Source organism: Aptenodytes patagonicus, chromosome 27, assembly GCF_965638725.1.
Source record: "Aptenodytes patagonicus chromosome 27, bAptPat1.pri.cur, whole genome shotgun sequence".
In the NCBI taxonomy this organism is placed as follows: domain Eukaryota; kingdom Metazoa; phylum Chordata; class Aves; order Sphenisciformes; family Spheniscidae; genus Aptenodytes; species Aptenodytes patagonicus.
The window spans coordinates 2,493,180-2,511,368 of NC_134975.1; the positions used below are offsets into that span (position 1 = coordinate 2,493,180).

Consider the following 18,189-nt stretch of genomic DNA (forward strand, 5'->3'; position numbering starts at 1 on the left):
ATCCTTTCTGAGTAGACCAAAGCAAACCCGTGGGGTGCGAGGGCCGGTGGCGATAAAGCTTCGTACGGCCCCGGTTTGGAGTTTGGGCTGAAGGGAGGTCCCGGCACACGTTGGAGCGGGATGGTGGCCCCTGCCTCATCCCCGTGCGACAACACGGTGGTCCGCCGGCCTGCGCGGCTGCTTTCCCCTCCGTGGCTCAAAGGAGGAGGCGAGCCCCGGGCTCGTGGCTGCCGGGCCCGAGGTGGGGTGTGGGCAGGAGGGGGCGTCCTGTGCCCGCCGAGCCGCGCCGGCCAGCGCCAGCTCCCAGGTCCCAGGCAGAATTGCTTCCTGTGAAAGTGCCATTAAACCATTACTACCTTTCAGGGCATAAAATGAGAAACCTGTCCAGGAATCTGGAACAAAAGCAGTGCATTTTTCTAAATGGGAGAGCTTAATGAGGCTGGCTGTGACCCACTGTTTTATGGGAGTTGTTTGGAGGAGGAGGATGCTATTTCATTTAGCCTGGGAACTTCCGAACTTTGTCTCTTCCTCTTTTGTTTTCCCCCCTCGAGCCTGAGCTCTGTTTTCGGAGCATAAACTTTGTGGAGCACGCCCACTCCATTATATTTTCGTTCGGTCTTTTTACAGGTCTCGCTGTTGTCAGCTGCACGTTGTTTAGGAAGTGTGTGCCTGAAACGCAGCCTGGGCTCGGGGTGCTGGTGCTGGCCTGGGGAAAGCTGCCTGTGGCTGTCCCATGAACTAGAACAGAACAATCCTTTGTATTTGAGGGCCATAAAGGAATAAAGCCCTTCGGGGCTTGCAGTCGAGGCTTTGGGCTTCTAACAAGAGCCGAATGTTACTGTTAAGAGCCTTAAGACGGGCAGGGGGTTATTCCTGGGTGCGCAGGGCTGCGGCCTCGTGCTGTCGTATCCACCCGGCATTTTGAGACGCATCTGCAGCGCCCCGCTAAAATTGCAGAACGTTTCTCTTGCCTTAAACGGAGTTAATTGTTCCTCCAAGCCCGCGTAGAGAATGGGTGAGAGCGTGGCTGGTTCTTGTGTCTTCTCCAGCTTGCTTCCCATCATTGCCAAAGGAATTCGGGAGTGCTCAAGGCACTGGTTAGGCTCACAGGAGAACTCACGGCTGCGTCTTCGCTGGGTCGTGTGTTTCCCGCCCCTAATACACCCTAGACTTCGGTTATAGGTTTCGCAGGCTTCATACTTCACTTTAGCATCGATATCTGGCTCTAAACTTGCCCTCAGAAGGGGGGTTGTGGCTGCTCCTGTTCTAAAAACAGGCCCTCAGTTAAGATGGCGGTGGTGTTGCCAGAGACGGGTGGCTGGGAGGAGAACCCCGATACCTCTCCCGCTGGGGCATGCCTGTGAAACGAGCGGGAGCTGTTCTGACCGATTTCTCTCTTTCCCGACGCCTCTAGGATTACGGAAAAGAAGGTAGTGAAAATAACGTCAGAGATATCGCAGATGGAGGTAAGGTTCCTTCTGCTACTTTATCCTCCGAGGTGTCGGTTTCCTTATTCACTTCATTCAGAGTCTCTTTTGTGTGTGGCTGGGGCTGTGTCAGTGTTTCCATTGTAAACCTGCTTTATTTTTCCTTGATTTTATATTAATGACCGGTCGCTGGCTGTGGAGTGACCTGGCAGGGTGGTGACCCCACGGCACGTTTCGTTTTGACGCTAGATCTCAAGGAATGCTTCTCTCAATTGTCCGTTAATGCCTCTTCCCGTGCTGCTCGCTGCCCTTGCTTTCCGCCACCAACCACCATTGACCCTACCTCAATATTTCCAACTTAGCAGCGACAAGCTGAGTCGTTCCTGGGGTGTCATTCCGTGGCAGACAAAGATGGGCTTTGCCCCGTAGCGTCCCCTGCTCTGGATGATAAAGGCTGATAGACTTGAACCGCCTCTGTTATGACTCTGGTGTATAAATTGCGTTTCCTGCTGTTGCGAACACGAAAAGTTCCGCTGCGGAGTTCACCAGGCCGTGGCACATCCCTGTCCCTCGGGCCTTGCTGCAAGCCCCGTTGCTTCAGACACATAAAACTACAAAGCTTTGTTGAGGATACGCTTCAGGGAGTAATCAGCTGGGGAGGAACTGATACGAGCTAACAGATCATCTCATCTTTATCTTCTCTTTGTCACTTACATTTGCTGGGCTTATTTAAAACAAACACACTTAGAAGCTGCCGATTCCTCTGGGAAAACTTTGCGAAACTTTGAGTTTCAGGAATCTGATTGTGGTTCTCTAATCCCGCCCCCCCCCCCCTTATTTTTGTGCTCATGTTCCATAAGAAAGAAATCGCTATGAAAACATGATTCTTGTCTCCCTGCTGTTCGCCACTACTTTAGAGTTTTAATCTTCTGTTTGGGACACGATCATTTCCACAGCAACCGGGGTGGTGTCGCAAGCGGAGGATTATGACCTCAGTGAAGGAGTAATGAGGAGAAACATGGTACCTGATGTGAGCTGGAAGGTGTTGCTGAAGGAGCGATGTCCCCTGTGATGCGGGGCTGCCCTTGGCCGGAGCTGGTTAAAGAGCTCATTAAGCGAACTTGCTGAAGTTACCCTCTTGCCCTTTGTTTTTCACCAAATTCTGCCGAACCTGTTTGCAGGAAATCCACTTTTTTTTTTTGATTGAGTGCGAACCGGGTCTCAGCAAAATTATGTCGTAGATGGTTTTTGAAGACAAAAGGGAATTATTTTCCCATACAATGCATAATTGAACGCTGGAGGCAGTTAATGTGGGCTGTTACAGATGCTAGAAATACGGATGAGTTCAAAAGCAAGGAGAGAAATTCCTAGGAAGGGCGACCATGAGGGATAAACGAATGCAAATGTGAGCGCAGCCTGAAATTCAGTCAGTCGTTTGCTGTGGATGACTCGAGCCTGGGAGGCAGACCACCCATCTGACTGCAGCAGTCACCTTCGGGGGGGATACTGGGGTAGCGGAGCCTTTGCTCCGATCCGGCATGGCTTTTCCGTAGCCGAGAGTCCTTTCAGAAGCTGCCTCTTCGGGTATTTCTCTTGGATATTCTTCAACGCGTCAGAAAGAATAAGGAAATATGCTTTGACCCGAGTGGTACGTTACGCTGTCTTTATTGTTCCTACTCAGTTGAGTAAAAGTTCCTCAGCACTGACACGGTTAGGAGCGGTGTTCCTAATCCATCTTTTCTAAACATTTATGTTTTGATGCACATGTTTGTTACGCTCCTCACTGTGCTTTTGGCTAAAGTCAATGTTTCCATTAAAATAATATCTGTTTCTCTAACCTTTAAAACACCAAACACATTTTTGGGCCCTTGTGTAATAATAAAATGTTAAATATTTCCCTTAAGCTTTTAAGGGGATTTAATACTCGTAGGTGCAAACCCTTGCACTTCCGATGTTTCCAAGCTTTTCCGTGCCCAGGGCAGCGTGCTCTAAGCCAGGCAAGCCTTGCCCGCAGCAAGGGCAGCAGGCCGAGTCCTTTCTACGTAGCTGAATTTCGTCTTGAATTGCGCTGCTAATGGCAAACTCTGCTCGCGAGGCTGAGCCAACCGCATGAATAGTGTCGGCCTCTTGTGAAAGGGCTTGTGCCAAATAAGTAAGTCCCCTGAAAACAAACACCCCCCCCATCCCCTTTTCTAGCATATTTGGCCTTTTGCTTAGGGGGGAAGAAAAGGAAATCTTGTTTGCCTCTCTTCTTGCAAATCAGCCGAAGCCGGTCGTGCCTACCGCTTGCTTCCTGCCTCCGGGAGGGAAGTCGGGGCCGCTCCCTTTGTAGTCCCTGCCAGGAGCACTGCTCCTTTCCCCCCGGCACAAGGGCTTCCCTGGGCGAGGTGTGCAGCGCTCCAGCCTGCGTGCTGGCACGCCAGCCTCCAGCGCAGTTGCAGCCTTGTCGCATCTTAACGTAGTCGCCTGTCTCTGTCAGCTCCCCGGTCCCCTTCTCTTCTGGCACGTCTACCTTTCCTAGGAACAGCCCCCAAGCAGCGGAGTGATGGCGTACCTTTTTTTATTAGGTTTTTTATTAGGCCTGTGTTTATCGGAACCCTGAGAGTGCCTTTTGGTCAAGCGCACGTCCTGGGGGCCGTGGGGTGGCTTCTCGGAGGGCACAAGCCAACGGAAGGTGCCTGCAGCATCTCTCTCTTTACCTGCGGGTGCAGGGGGGTGTTTTTCCCCTTTCCAGACCGCGCTGCTGGTCTAGGCGGGCACATTGGAGCGTTAGCCCACCGCGTGTTGAGTTTGCGTGCCTCTCTCCATCTGCAGAACCTCCTTTCTGTACCCTTCAAATCTTCGCTCTTCCTCAGTTGGTTCCTTTCTCTCCCTCCTCCAGCGAATGCAGAAGAGGGCTGAACGCTTCAACGTGCCCGTGAGCCTGGAGAGCAAGAAGGCAGCGCGGGCAGCTCGGTGAGTCTACGCTCGGAGCCTTCTCCCCTCTTCTTGCTTGGGAGAAGACCTCTCCGGACACGTCTGCCCGTGGCAGGTTGCGTTGGTGGGAGGTGAACGTGGCTCTGTGCTGTGCTCGGCTGGTGGGACAACAACGCTGGGGAGGAGGCTGAAAAATGAGGTGGGGGTTGCCCCCAGCCTCAGCAAATGACGGGCAGCTTTACTGGAGGGTTTGCAGCCACACAGCTGCAGGGAGGTGGTGCTCCTCGTGAGGCAGGAGACCCCCACGTCAAATTTGGGCTGTGTCTGATTGTGGAGTGCTTGATGCATGCTTTACTGGTTGCTTGGGCTAAAATACCCTTGAAATTTCTGGCGGTTCTCACAGTTATTCTGGGAAGACAGGGCAACGAAAGGGGAAAATGAACTGCTGGTGATCCGACTAGCTTTCTGGACTTTGAGGTTGGTTTTATGAAGAAAGTGGGGAATCGCTGTGCGCAGCGTAAGTGCAGGAGTTGCTGCAGTAATTACATTAGCCAATAATAGCGTGTTCCAGTTAATCTTGCCCCCAAACCAGTTTTACTCAAGTACACTCATGAAAAGTATTTGAAGGAAAAGTTCACACCTAAGACTCGACGTGACCTTCTCTTTGCCAAAGTCTCTGACTAAGCTCCGTTTACCTTCGGCAGGTTTGGTTTGGCCACAGTTTCAACTAAAGGTGAGGAGGTGAAGCAGAACCAATCCGTGGAGCGACCTTACTGCAAATATTTAATTATTCCTGGGGGGGGGGGGGGAATTGCCGGTGGGACTGCCTTTCTTTTCACTTCTGCCCCTCTTCCTGACCACGCCCAGGAGCTCCGAGCGGGAATTGTAGAATCGGGAAGAAAAGGACACGTGTTGTTCCCTTGGTAGTTCAGACACTTTTCTCAGCGTCTCTTACTTCTAAGCACAACTGGAAGACGCTGGCCAGACTTTCCTGTGTGCCAAACATCCTTTGGCTTCATGAAATGCCAGGTTCAGTTGCCAAAGCTGTCCTTAGCGAGGTGGGACGGCAGCAGTTCTGTGGGTGGAGGAGCTGATTTGAAGCTGGGGAAAACGGGACAGCAGCAAGCTGGTCTGTGGTGGGACGGGTGCAGGGCTGCTTCGGGCAGCGCTGTGACTTTACTGCACCTCCTTTTAGACGAGGTGCTGCTCCTGATGTTTGTTCTCTAACTGGGTTTTCTTTTTCTTGCCTCCTCATTTCAGGCCTCTCTGCAGACAGCAAACCCACGGTAAGAAACGCTTCTTGTTCTTGAGTTACTGCTGGCCAGGCCCCTAACACGTGTTGTAGTTTGTAGGAAGAGGTTCCTGTCTGCAGGGATAAACTACCAAAATGGTCCAGGAACAACATACGTGGCGTGGGGGTTAATGACGTAGCCTGCACTGAACTTGAGGGGTTCACATTCCCCGTGGTGCCTCTTACGACAGTTTTCTCAGATGGGCTGATTTTAGAATGAAACGCTGACAGGAACAAAGACGGATATTTGTTTGGTTGGGTGTTTTTTTTTTCCATATGCCTGATTTTCATTCTCTGCTTTTTTTGAATTGTTTGAATTACGCTTCAGGAATGGAAATGACGAATGACCTGTAGTAAATTACTCGGCTTTTAATGGCCGATGCTGCTTTGCCTGTCTGACTTCCAGGCCTAAGTAGGAGGCACCGAAGTGTGCAGGGCTGAGAGCTCTCTCACACTGGGCAGCTGGCTCAGTATTTGCATGCTCGACTGAGGATGAGCGGAACAGAGTTAAGCCAGGACAGGATCTGTCACCAGGCAAGGTTATAGGTTTCTCTGGTGCCAGGGGCGTGAAAGATCTTGCATGGACGTCTGCGGGGCAGCATAGCACCAGGGTTTCCTCTGCAGAACTACGTACTGTGGAAGGCTCTTCCCTGAAAGTCTGTGTTCGCTAGGGATAAGTGCCGTAATGGTGGCTGACGCCTCTCTGGGAAACCAGTCAGGCTGGGTGACGTGTTGGGAAGCTGCTTGGTCCGGGGACCTGATTAGATGTGACACAGTGAGGGTGCAGCAATGGCTTCTTGGACCTGCGGCAGCCAGATAGCAGCGGTAACTTTTAGGAGTACTGGCAAGATTTGCCTACAAGGCTGTGTATTTTTCTGCTTGTGTCGACCAGACTGCTGCAGGAAAGGTACCAGGTACAGCTGGCTCGCAGTAACAGTCTGAAACAACCGCCCCTTCGGGAAGGGGAACAGCACCTGGGGTGTCTTGTCCTTTGGTTGGTTTGAGGAAGCAAAGGGGCAGACTGGCAGTTTCTGGCCGCTTCGTTTGGGACGCTGGTTCTGTCTTGCGGCCCTCGGTGCTGGCAGGAGCTGTTGCTGCTGGATGTCAGTGCAGCACGGAGCCCAGAGGAGTTTTCCCTGGGGCTGATCGCTGTGCACAAGTCTGTTCCGGGAGGCGGCCTTATCTCTATCCCTGCAACTTGAGTTTGGTGATTTAAAAAAAAAATATATAAATTGTTTCCTATGTCTTTATAGGTAAACATGGATAAATTAAAGGAAAGGGCTCAAAGATTTGGGTTGAATGTCTCCTCGCTCTCCAAGAAGGTAAGGTGCCTTGGCCTCCAGGACACTCTTTGCACCTCCAGATTAGCCCAGTGCTCCAGGTCGTAGCGTGCCGTGACCGTTCAAAGCCTTCGTGCTGCTTGAGGTTTTGCATCTTGTTATTAATGCAGCGGCCTGGGCCCCGGACCCCGGGGGAGTCTTGTCAACGCCGTTTCCTTCATCTTTCCTTCTGTTTGTTTTTGTGTGTGTGTGACTCTTGATACGGTTTTGAGAGAGTTACGACTGATGAATGGAGGTGTTGAATTTTAAGATTGTTCATCCACATTTTAAGAGGGGAAGAGACACCGTTTAGCGGGCTGTGTAATTGGTTTGTTTTCAGGCGTTTGACTCGCACTGTGTAAGTGCACGTTTCTGACTGGGGTAGGAGCCGAGTCTGTAAAGACCAAGGTAATGAGCTCTCTGAAGAGAAGGCGTCCAGAGCTCCCTGGTAGGAAATAACTCTTTGAAGTACAAATGAGATAAGCTTTGTAGGGGGATGGATTCGGTCTTAAAGCTATTTATTTTTTTCCAGGGGAGAAATATACACAAGCTTCTGAGCGTAACCCCTCTTCTGGTCCTCATACCTAGCAACTGATTTAGCTCAGCCTTCACGTGCTGGAGCTGACTGCGGGGCAGGAGATGGAGCCGTGCTCCGTCTCCAGCTGGAAGGGTGGGCTTTGCTGAAGGGCGCTGAACGTGTTGGGGTGGGGGGGCCACGGGGCGTGCTTGGAGGTAGACGCGTGCTGGAGAATGGTGTGCTTACCGGCGCGATAATCCCTCGCCTAAACGTGTTCTGCAGCAAACGGGGGAGAAGATGAATTTAGCATGTTTGGGGAAAGCAGAAGAAAGGGTAAATACATACTCTGAGATGAATACAACATCCTGTGGGCTTCCCAAACAAAGATAGCCTTTTCCTTTTCTGGGTTGTAAGGAACCTTGTGCCGCGGCACTGTTCAGAAATAGCGGTGAGTGAAAAAGAATTGTCCAGCTATAACAGCTGGATAATGTTGGCATGGAGACCTCTCCTCTCGATGTGGAAAAGGGTAGGAGCCAGGGGAGGTTCATCTCCTCTCCATCCCTGTGAAATAAGCCCCTCTCCTCCTCGGGGGGATGGATTTGACCTTTTTTGCTGCCGGTTTCTCCACGTATGAGTGTTCTGCTTTATTCCACTGGCCCTGGGAATTCACTGATGTAGAAAATATCTGGCATTGGAGGTCGCTGTTCCCCCCCCCTTCCCTCTCCTGTCCCTTTGGGGGTGGGGGAAGGAGGCCAGTGCATTAAAGCTGGGATATGTGGAGCTCAGGGTGAGAGGCTGCTCAAACATCATTAACCCTGTCACTAGGAGCTCCCATTTTTCAGGAGGAATATATGCCTTGTCAATGTTTATGGCCGTGGCCTTCCCTGGGTAGGATTGTGTGGCAGCAGCTTAATAAAGCCGGGGCTCATGGAAGGAGCGGGCTTCCTGGGTTGCGCTGTGGCCCCCGTACGTGGCAAAAACCCAAAACCACCGAAGTGCGAGGTCTGATCTCCCCGAGCCGTTCACCAGCAAATGCAGCCCGCTGTATACTAATGAACTGCTCCCCCCTGTACAGATGGAGACCTACCAGTGGGGAAAATGACTTGCCCAAGGTCAGGAGTCAGTGGCAGGGCTGGCTCTAGCCTCCAGATTGCCCGACGCTGGGCTTTGTGTCCCCGGCGAGCTCTGGCCACGCGCTCTGCGGAGCGGTGTCCAGCGGCAAGGGCTCGCCTCGCCGCGCCGTGTCCCTTTTTTGTTTGCTCCACCAGGATGCCGAGTTCATGGGCTTAGAAGTGGCTTCTCCCACTGAGCGGAACACACTCTTGCATTCCTGGGAGGAATATTATTGGTTACTTTAATTAGCTGGTAGTATTGTGCTTCCCACCTGGGTGTTCTTTATGGCTTTTCATTACGGAGGAGCCTGGCAGTTGCGAATGTTTACATGTGTCTTGGCAGGTTTTTATACCATGCGTCGCAGCAAAAACTTTACAATAAACCATTGTCTCCACGGAGCCACACTTCATTTCCTATTCAAATTGATTTGGGGAGGGGTAGAGATGGGGGGGGGGAGAATCGTAGCTAAGGGGGATTTCAGACCCGCTGTGAGCGGGGAGCAAATGCAGAGCTGCGTTAGTGGCTGTGAACTCATCTGTAGCTTTGAACCCCCCTTCCCCCTCTGTTAGCCCTCTGGGGTAGAAATCTTTCAAGTTTAAAATCCTCTTCCTCTCTGCCTAAAGGGAAAGCGAGACCCCGGTCGCTGGGAGGAGAGCGGGCGAACAGAAAGGTTGGCTGTGCTGGAGCAGAAGAGGCAGGTGCTCATTTGTCTCAAGGCAGCACGGGGCCATCAAATTAATTTTTAAAATAAATCAAGCAAGCGTTTATCTCCCTGTAGCACTGACTCTCCCCTCCGAGGCCTCCTGTTAAAGCACACGCTGGCTGACCTAAAGCTACCATCCCTTGACTCCTGTTAGTTGTACTTAACCCCCCACACTTGTAAATGTTCCCTCTCTATAGCAGCTGCTCCCTGTAACACTCAAACTCTCCGCTCCCCAGGGGAGGATGTTTAGCTGCGTGCTTTATATGCAGGGTTCGATGCTGCAGAGGGAGCTGCCTGCGTCGTGGCTGTGATTCAGAAGCATTTCTCCAAGGGGGTGGTTTGCTCTTTATGTATAAAATAGCCTTGTAAGTCTCCTGCTGAGAAAGTGCTGGCACCAAATGGACAGCAAGAGCCCTTGGGATAACATAAAAGCTCTGTTTGCCACCTTTGTATTACATTATCAAATACCTTTCCCGATCCGAATAGATGACTAAAATACTTGGCTTTTATATCTCCTCTTTAACGTGGAGGTCTCAAACTGCCTTACGAACAATTAGCTGATTAACCCTCAGCCGTTCAGAGGTTGGGAGCAGAGAGGTGAAGTGACTGTGCTCCGAGGTCACTCCGAGTCAGGAGTCCCCACTCGGAGCCCTCTTCTCCCCAGCGCGTTTCCCTGAGCCGGGGGTGAAACAAAGGATTTCTCCTGCAAATCCGTACGCACGCCTAGGGTTCCTGTTCCTCATCACGGGGAACCTGTCCCATCGCCAACTCGGTGACTTCTCAGGGCAGGGGGAGGTTTCCGTGTCTGTCGAGAGGTGGAGTGACCTGTCTGCAGCGAGGCAGAGTGGGGAGCGCGACTCTCAAACCGTGTGTCACCTCGAATAACTTCATTTTTCTTTGCCTGGTTGCAAGTCTTCCATTTCGCAGCTGGAGCGTTGTAGCCATAAGACATGTTGAGAGCCCTGCAGGCGTCCCAGGTCGGATCCTGAGCAGCGGAGGCAGCGCAGGGTGCCAGAGCATCCCCTTGATCGAAAGGTACCGACTCTCCTGGCTAGGAAGAGTTAATGTTTTAATACGGTCATCAGTCATGATTCTAGATTAATGCTGGTTTAATTCCGGTTAATGAGAATGTGTTTTACATGGGGCAGATAAGAGCTGCGCTCGCCTGAGATCAGCTGGCCGGAGCTGGCAGGCTGACTGCGTGACGTTCGTGTGGTGTTGGAGCAGGGCAGGGGTCAGTGGACCGGCAGAAAGTCTGTGTGTATACAAAACAGCTAAATGAGAGAGAGAAAACAATTGGCTTAATTGTTTGGCTTCCAGCAAGCTTATAATAACGTGCTGAGGAGGAATCCTTTTCCTGGATAATTTTTCTGCCTGCAGTCTTTCCAAACACCCCCTGCCAGTCCCGGATGAGAAGCTATTAACCACCAAGGAAGCAAAGGGTGGTGGTGGGGGAGACGTGCTGATGTTGGCAGAGGGAAGGAAAAAGGATTCGTGGACGAGGATTGTTTCTAGCTCGCACCAGGGACGGGAGTGTCGTGCGTGGTGGCATATGCCTGCGTTTTTGAGAAGCGCGATTGGCTTATGTGGCCAGTTTGTCGTCAAGAAATGCCTTTTGCTGTCACTTTGAAGAGATGGCTCCTGCGTTGTTTGAAAGGGCACATGCCCCTGAATATTACCTTTTTTTTTTTTTTGCCCCAAACTTCACTCTTTCTGGCTGTCATCAGCTTTATGTTTTTCTCTTGCTGTCCTCTCTGCTTTCTACCCCGTGTCTGCTGTGGCAGAGTGGAGGAGAGCCGTCTCCTCTGGGTTATAACCCAGCCCCTTCTCTTTCTGCGTGCTTCGTCTTTCTCTCTCACCTTCTCTTTTACCTCCTGTAGTGCACTGTGATTAGAATATATATAAAAGATGGCCCAGGAAAGCGTCTTCACCACACTGTAAATACGTAGCGAGGTTGTATTTGTCCCGAGAAGTTGATGGCTTCGTCTGCGTGTTGTCCGCACACCCTTCCTCTTTGGGACCGCTGCGCGAGCTCTGCTTTTTGGATGGGTTTATGGAGCACTTGGCGCTTCTTAAATCAGCCACGTGAAAGAAGTTTTTCTCCCTTGGAGCAGCGTGACAGTGGCACGTGGAACGGGCAGGGTAGCGTGCCAGGTGTGGAGGAGCTGGTATGTCGTGATAGACCGCACGATGAACGAGAGCGCTTCTGTGGGCAGAGCCCCGGTGCCGCGCTCGGGACTTCTTCCCCCGTGCCCTGAAATTCCCATGACATTGTGCTTTTAAATCTTAATGGTTTTAGGCATTTAAAAAAGCTGCTTTAGGTAATTTTTAAAGGATTTTCCGTCTCCCTCTGAGTTGGACTAGTGGTAACTAAGGCAGCTGGATTTACAGAGGGGAGATTAAAAATAGTCCTGGCTTAAAGAGCAAGATGCAAGCAAAGCCCTCCAAAACACCTCTCATGTTTTTGCTTGTTACAGAAACTTTTCAGTAGTTCTGCAGAAAGTAGAAACTAGGTCAGATAGAAGAACGCAGCTAGAACTGCATGGGTGTGCGGAAACAAGGTCGGGAGATCCAGATACAAAATAATGCAGCTAGCAAGGAGTGTCGAAGCTGGCGAGATGCGATTCTGTGAGTCCAGAGAGGCGTTAGTCCGTGCTGACTGTGGGAGTGCTCGTGGAAGGCTCCGCAGCAGAGGACTCGAAGAAGGCTGAGGTGTTTCATGCCTTTTTTTTTGCCTTAGCTGTTGCCGAGCAGGTCTGACTGCAGATAGGTAACAGCGTCCCTATCAAAAGGTAAACCTCAGTCAAAAGGTAAACCTCAGTCTTGAGGAGAGAGAGAGCGGTTTCGGGGCACTCCGGCCTTAATGATTTTGCAGGTAAACGCTGGAGAGTTTCCAGCTGGCCCCTGTAAGGATTTATAGAAACTGAGCACTAATCCTCGAAGAACTTTTGTTTTTCTCTCCTGGCTCCTGGACGGGAGCCCCGCACAGGTCCCTGTTCAGCTCGCTGCGTGCTGCGGTAACTGTCGGTGTGTGCTGCCTGTCCCCTCGCTGCCTGTCCCCTCGCTGCCTGTCCCCTCGCTGCCTGTCCCCTCGCTGCCTGTCCCCTCGCTGCCTGTCCCCTCGCTGCCTGTCCCCTCGCTGCCTGTCCCCTCGCTGCCTGTCCCCTCGCTGCCTGTCCCCTCGCTGCCTGTCCCCTCGCTGCCTGTCCCCTCGCTGCCTGTCCCCTCGCTGCCTGTCCCCTCGCTGCCTGTCCCCTCGCTGCCTGTCCCCTCGCTGCCTGTCCCCTCGCTGCCTGTCCCCTCGCTGCCTGTCCCCTCGCTGCCTGTCCCCTCGCTGCCTGTCCCCTCGCTGCCTGTCCCCTCGCTGCCTGTCCCCTCGCTGCCTGTCCCCTCGCTGCCTGTCCCCTCGCTGCCTGTCCCCTCGCTGCCTGTCCCCTCGCTGCCTGTCCCCTCGCTGCCTGTCCCCTCGCTGCCTGTCCCCTCGCTGCCTGTCCCCTCGCTGCCTGTCCCCTCGCTGCCTGTCCCCTCGCTGCCTGTCCCCTCGCTGCCTGTCCCCTCGCTGCCTGTCCCCTCGCTGCCTGTCCCCTCGCTGCCTGTCCTTCCCCCAACCCCTGCAAAGCGACGTCACTATTTTCCAAGTTGAGCTGCTGAATGCGGGCCTGTTGGTTTAAGATAATGGGAAGTGACAAGGTGAAGAATAGTGCTGGCAATCGTGGACGTTTTAACACAAGGGTGCTGTAAGCGAGGCCTCTGCTGCCCCTGCCCCCTCCCGGGTCGCATGGGGAAGGGGTTTGTGTCGACCGAATCACCGGCGCAGGCGGCATCCCTGGGTGGAGGGCAGGGCGGGTGAGATGTTTATGTTCACCCTGTGAACATAAACGGGGGGGGGTAGTCTTGTTTTTAACACTCCTGCACCCAGAGGGCCCTCCCCGTCCCCCATCCTGGACGTGGTGAAGCTCAGCACCAGAGCGCCTCTGGACAAAGGCTGTCAGATGCTGTCGAACGCCGGCTGCATGGCGTGCTACAGCCCGGCCCCGGCTCTGACCTGGGCTGCGAGACGCAGGGCAGAGCAGCCGCTGTTGGAGACGTCGGCACGGGGAAGGGAAGGCTTGGCAGAGCCTACGTGCCAGCACCGTGGCTTACTGGTGTGCTTGAAGATCAGCCCAGATCTTCATAGGGCTGCAACCCTGGGGAAGATAAGACCTGAGGTCACAAGACAAATGTAAAGGTTTAACAGACCTCAATTCTTTTTTCCCTTTTGTGTTTTTTCGTTTAAGACAAAGCAACAGTTTCCCCGTGAGGGCCGTGGTGGTCTTCACTGGCCCGATGCACTCTGGCCAAGGGCAATGCAACAGTCTCCTCTGGGAAGAGGGATGGATTTGTGGTTTCCAGTCCCGATCCCTGGTGACCCAGCTGGCATACGATGGGATTGTGCAAAGAAATTAAGGTCTTGTGTTTCCTAGAAGGCAAATAACATGTCTAACCAGCCTCTTCTCTTGCAAATAACTCTAGACTGGTATGCAGGAAAAAGGAATCTAGGTTTGCTGCTAGAAGCAGAAACCTCACAGAAGCCCTAAGGAGCTCGGGGTGATGTGTGCCTGTGGACCCGAGCACCTGCAGTGGCTGGGGGGGCGGAAAGGAGCCTCTGCACCGCTGTGTTCAATGGTCACGTATCGCAGGCTGCTGCGAGCCTGACTCTCTGTGGGTTGATTCCCGTGCAGGAGAGTAAAGAAGAATTTGAAACACGAGTATTGGATTGAGACGCCTTCCAAGGGGTTGTCGCCCTTTCGGGACTGGGCAGACCTTAAAAGCTGGAAATAGACTCACGTTTCCTGCCTCCGCCGTCTCTCTGCTATTTTAGTGGCATAACGCTCGTTGCTCTTCTAAATGCTTTACTCTCTGCTCCTGTGAATGAGTCACGCTAATAGGAAGTAGTGAAGTTAATGAGACGCAAAGCTCGGTCGTGCTGCACGAGGTACGAGGAGCCTTAGGTGTGTTGCAGCAAACTGCAAGTTACGCTTTTCAGGTGGGAGCATAATTTCACGGTTTCGGGTTGACCGTGTGCCTGCAGGCACGTAACCGCTCGGGAACGCCAGCGTAGCGCTCCCGGGAAGCCCGTCCTGTTGCCTCGGGGGAGATGCCGGCGCTTTCCTGCTGCTCCCCTAAAACTCGGTTGTGCCGGAAGGGTTCAAGTTCAGCTGTGCCGCGGGTAAGTCGCTGTGCCCGAGGGGCTGGAAAGCCGGAGAGCCAGTGTCTCGAAGCATCCCTTCCGCGGTGCCTGTGCTGTGACCCTCGGTCACCTGTGCTCTCAGCTGCTGTTACTTCCTCCCCTCTGGCGTTTCCTTTCCAGCATATCCAAAATAACTTCCCTCTCTCCTGCTGCCTCAGCTACCCACACTCTTGTAAATCTTGCCACCGGCTCCCTCCCCTTCTCGGACGGCCCGGGCAGCGGCCGCGGGTCTTGCGTGATGGCAGCGGGTGAGGTGCTGTGGCAAGTGCTGGGGTTGCAGAGCTGCCCTGCGTCGTGGTGTTTTCTCCCATCGCGCTGGCTGCTTTCTGGCTGCCGCATCCATGAGCAGGCGTCGCCACGACCGGGCTTTTCCCCATCTCCCCAGAGCCTTTTGCGAACCCCCTTGCGGGCAGACGCCGGCCCCTCTTGCACGTGCTGTGGATTTTGTTCCTTATCTGCCAGGATTTTCCTGAATTTTCAATTCGGGACCTTCTGACTTTGCACTTTACCGGGGGCCTTGGAAGGACTTAGTTCTCACTTACCCATGAAAGAGCTCCGCATCAGGCCAAGGTGGAGCTGCCCTTTACTGTGGTCAGTGCTTAAGTGACTGGGGTTTTGGTGCCATGGGAATTCGGGGTGTGCGTGACCCGGTCGTGGAGGTTTCGGGCTGTAGGAAGGAGCGGAGGGAGGTGCTGTGCAGAGCCAGCCCCTCCGGGGGCTGGAGCCCGTGTGCCCACCCTAGGATGGTGTAAGGTACCCGGAGCCTGCCCTTGGCTCTCCTACGCGCGGAGCCGTCTCCAGGGCTGGTGGTGGGATCCGCGCGCTGTGTCATTGTCCTTCTCTTTGTACTGGAAACTCTTGTGGTTGGGGACATGAGAACGTCTTACGCCCTTCTATAGCTGATAAGACTGTGGCTTTCGTTATCTTTCCGTTTCAGTGCTCTCTGGTACCATGTGATGTTTTCTCTTAGCCTTTGCCTAGGCAGGATGAAAAAACAGCGGTTGAAGAAACCCATAACTTTTGTTTCCAATAGAAATGTCACCTTGCCGTCCAGCTGCCCTCCAAAAGGGCTGGAGGGTCTTCTGCTGGGCCGCAGGACGTCTGCCGGGGCAGCACCGTCGTGGCTCGGCTAACCCGGTCCCCAAACTGTGGTTAGCTGTTCGCCGCAGCCCTGTCGCAAAGGGAAGAAGCTGTTGTGAAACAAACAAACAAGAAGTGGCTGCGTGGCTTCGTGCTGCGCTGTCGCTCCTGTCTGCTGCCGGCTCCAGCTCCTGAAGCGATTTGGTGTTTACCATTATTCCTTCGGAAGCACTTCCCCCTCCGCCCCAGCCCTTTACGCGCACTTACACACACCCGCGATGTCATTTTAAAAATAAATGACGAGAGCGCTGCGCGGGGTCAGGGGGACTCCTGCTCGCGCATTGATCCCGGCGCCGCCTGAAAGGGCTCGGCGTCCCGGACAAACCTTCGGGGAGTGGCGAAGGGCTTGCTCCCGGGGCGGGGGGGGAGGACAGTGCTGGGGGGGACTCTCTGACCTCCCTCTGCCCAGTCATCTGGTTCTTCATTGGTCCCCGCTGTGAAACAGAACTTCGCTTTTGTCTGTAACACAAATACATCTTTTCCCCACCCCCCCTTTCCCCCTCTATTATGATTCAATCAATGATGTCATTATGTCCCATTCAGGGGCTCTTGAACCATTTGGCTGCAGGAATTTGGAGGAGCGGCTGGGGAAGAATGGCAGACCCGGCTCGCTCCCGGCCTTCCAGAGCCTATTCGAGTCTCAACTGGAGAAACAAAGTCAGGTTTCCCCTTAACCCCTCTTCACCGCGGAGGACAAAAGTAAAAAAACAGCCCCAACCCCCCCGTGAAACGCAGAGAGGGGTGCGTGTGCTGCGCACATGCGGAGGGGGACTGCGAGGAATGTCTGCTGGTGAATTAGACCTTGCGCAGTTCCGAGGATCCCCTCCTTTCCGTTCAATCCCTTTAATTCAGATAACTTAAGTGGCTCTTTCTGTCCTTGGAAGACTCAATGGTTTTGCGTCCCCTGGCAGCGCTGGGCTCTGCGGTGATGTTGCACCAAGTCTTTGGTTCGTGGCTGTGGCTTTTGAGGGGGGACTCCGAGTTTCCTCTTCACGGCCGTGCACGTGGTGCCGACGGTTTTGTAGGAGCATTAGAAAAATATCTGTAAAGGCAAGTGATCCACGCTCCTAGGTCCCGAAAAGTTTTCCTAGTCTTACTAATTTGGCAATGGAAAGCCTCACTCCCTCAGAAAACCCTCTCCGATTCGGTTATCGGATGGCGGAGCTGATCTTTCCCAGCTCTGCGCTTTCTGGAAGGTCCTTTAGGGCACCGACGGGTGCGGGGTTGGGGAGCCCTGAACTCGTGAGGGCTTAGAGACGCTTGAATGTAGATCCAGATCCAGGACCGTCTCGAATACCTTTCCCGCCGAAGCATCTGTGAGCGGGTGCCCCGCAGCGACGCTGCTGGCACGTGGCTGGCTGTCTCCCAGGCCTGGCTTTGTCAGAACACGTGGATTTAGGTTTTCTGATGTTTTAACTGCGGATGGGTAATGCGCTTTTGTAGGTCGGACCATTAGGCAGCCAGGCTCATCCCGCAGGGCCAAAAGAAGCTTGTTTAAAAACCTGGTCTTACAATAGCGTTTGGGATGGAACAGCTTAATTCCACGGGTAGTTTAGTGGCTAATACATCTTTTCCTGGGCTCTGGCCATTCTTGTTATTTAAAAGGCATAAAAGCGAGTTGAGGGGGTGTTCGTATGGGAGATCTGGCCGGGAGGGGAGAGGGGGGGTCCCCATGGACGAGGCTGTTCCTGCTCTGGCGTGCAGCTGGCCAGCAGAGACTCGCTGGCACGCAAGCTGCCATCCTGGAGGAATAAATGCACAGACTTAACAATTATTGGCGTTCAGTTAGTCGAATATTTGCAGAGCAGCAGCTCTTTTGCTAGATTTCCCTTCGAGCTCTGCTAGAATCTCAAGCTTTTACTGATATTGGAGAAACCAGATTAAGTGACCGTAAAAGATCAAACACAGGGTACGTTCCGAGTGCTTTACCCACCGCCTCTTATCTCTTCTGGTTGAAAGAGGTCTGAAGACTTTGTACGTGTGGAAGTGACGAGCGTCCACGTAGATCCTGACTCTCTAGAGGTGCTGGGCTGCCTGCGGAGGAAGGCTGTCAGCCTGCGTGTTTCCTCTTAGTCTGCTGCTCAGACGTCTGTTGTTTTGGTTTTCCCGTGGTACCTTGCTGGTTGGAGGCAGCCCTGGATGCTCTTGGATGTCAGCCCTTTCTGTAGGGCAATTCCTGTTCGCTGGGACAGGGCAGCTAACTTCTTGAGTTTGGTTCCCTGTCCGAAATCTAACCAAGTGACCCTCTACGCCAGGTCCTCCCTCCGCGGGATTTTGTCTTTGCCTTTCCGCTGGAAGGTAGGGCTGTTCCGCTCATCCCTGCCGCCGCTGCCCGGGGGGGAAGGATGGTCTGTGGGGTGAGGCTGAGAAACCAAGCGTCCAGCCCACGAGTCAACCGTGGGCCGTCCCCTGGCATTGCCTGGGGTGAAGGGTTGGCCCGTCGGCGCGGGGACGCGCAGGGTCCAGGCGCGCCCTCAGCTCAAGACGGTTATCTGGCGGAGAAAAAAGGTTGGGTCTAGGAGAGAATTGATAA

General features: G+C 53.4%; 1 protein-coding gene across 9 annotated transcripts in view; it reads left to right on the top strand.

The window, feature by feature from the left end:
• The window catches only part of SARNP (SAP domain containing ribonucleoprotein), a 32,756-nt gene that overhangs the window by 2,429 nt on the left and 12,138 nt on the right, over positions 1-18,189 (top strand). For 6 of the 9 annotated variants that reach the window (XM_076360571.1, XM_076360577.1, XM_076360576.1 and 3 more), the window contains exons 5-9: positions 1,415-1,466; positions 4,309-4,382; positions 5,048-5,076; positions 5,604-5,629; positions 6,888-6,956. In XM_076360571.1, coding sequence (XP_076216686.1) covers positions 1,415-1,466; positions 4,309-4,382; positions 5,048-5,076; positions 5,604-5,629; positions 6,888-6,956 — 250 coding nt within the window. The remainder of the gene's footprint in view (positions 1-1,414; positions 1,467-4,308; positions 4,383-5,047; positions 5,077-5,603; positions 5,630-6,887; positions 6,957-18,189) is intronic. The other 3 variants (XM_076360578.1, XM_076360580.1, XM_076360579.1) reach the window with 1 other exon arrangement.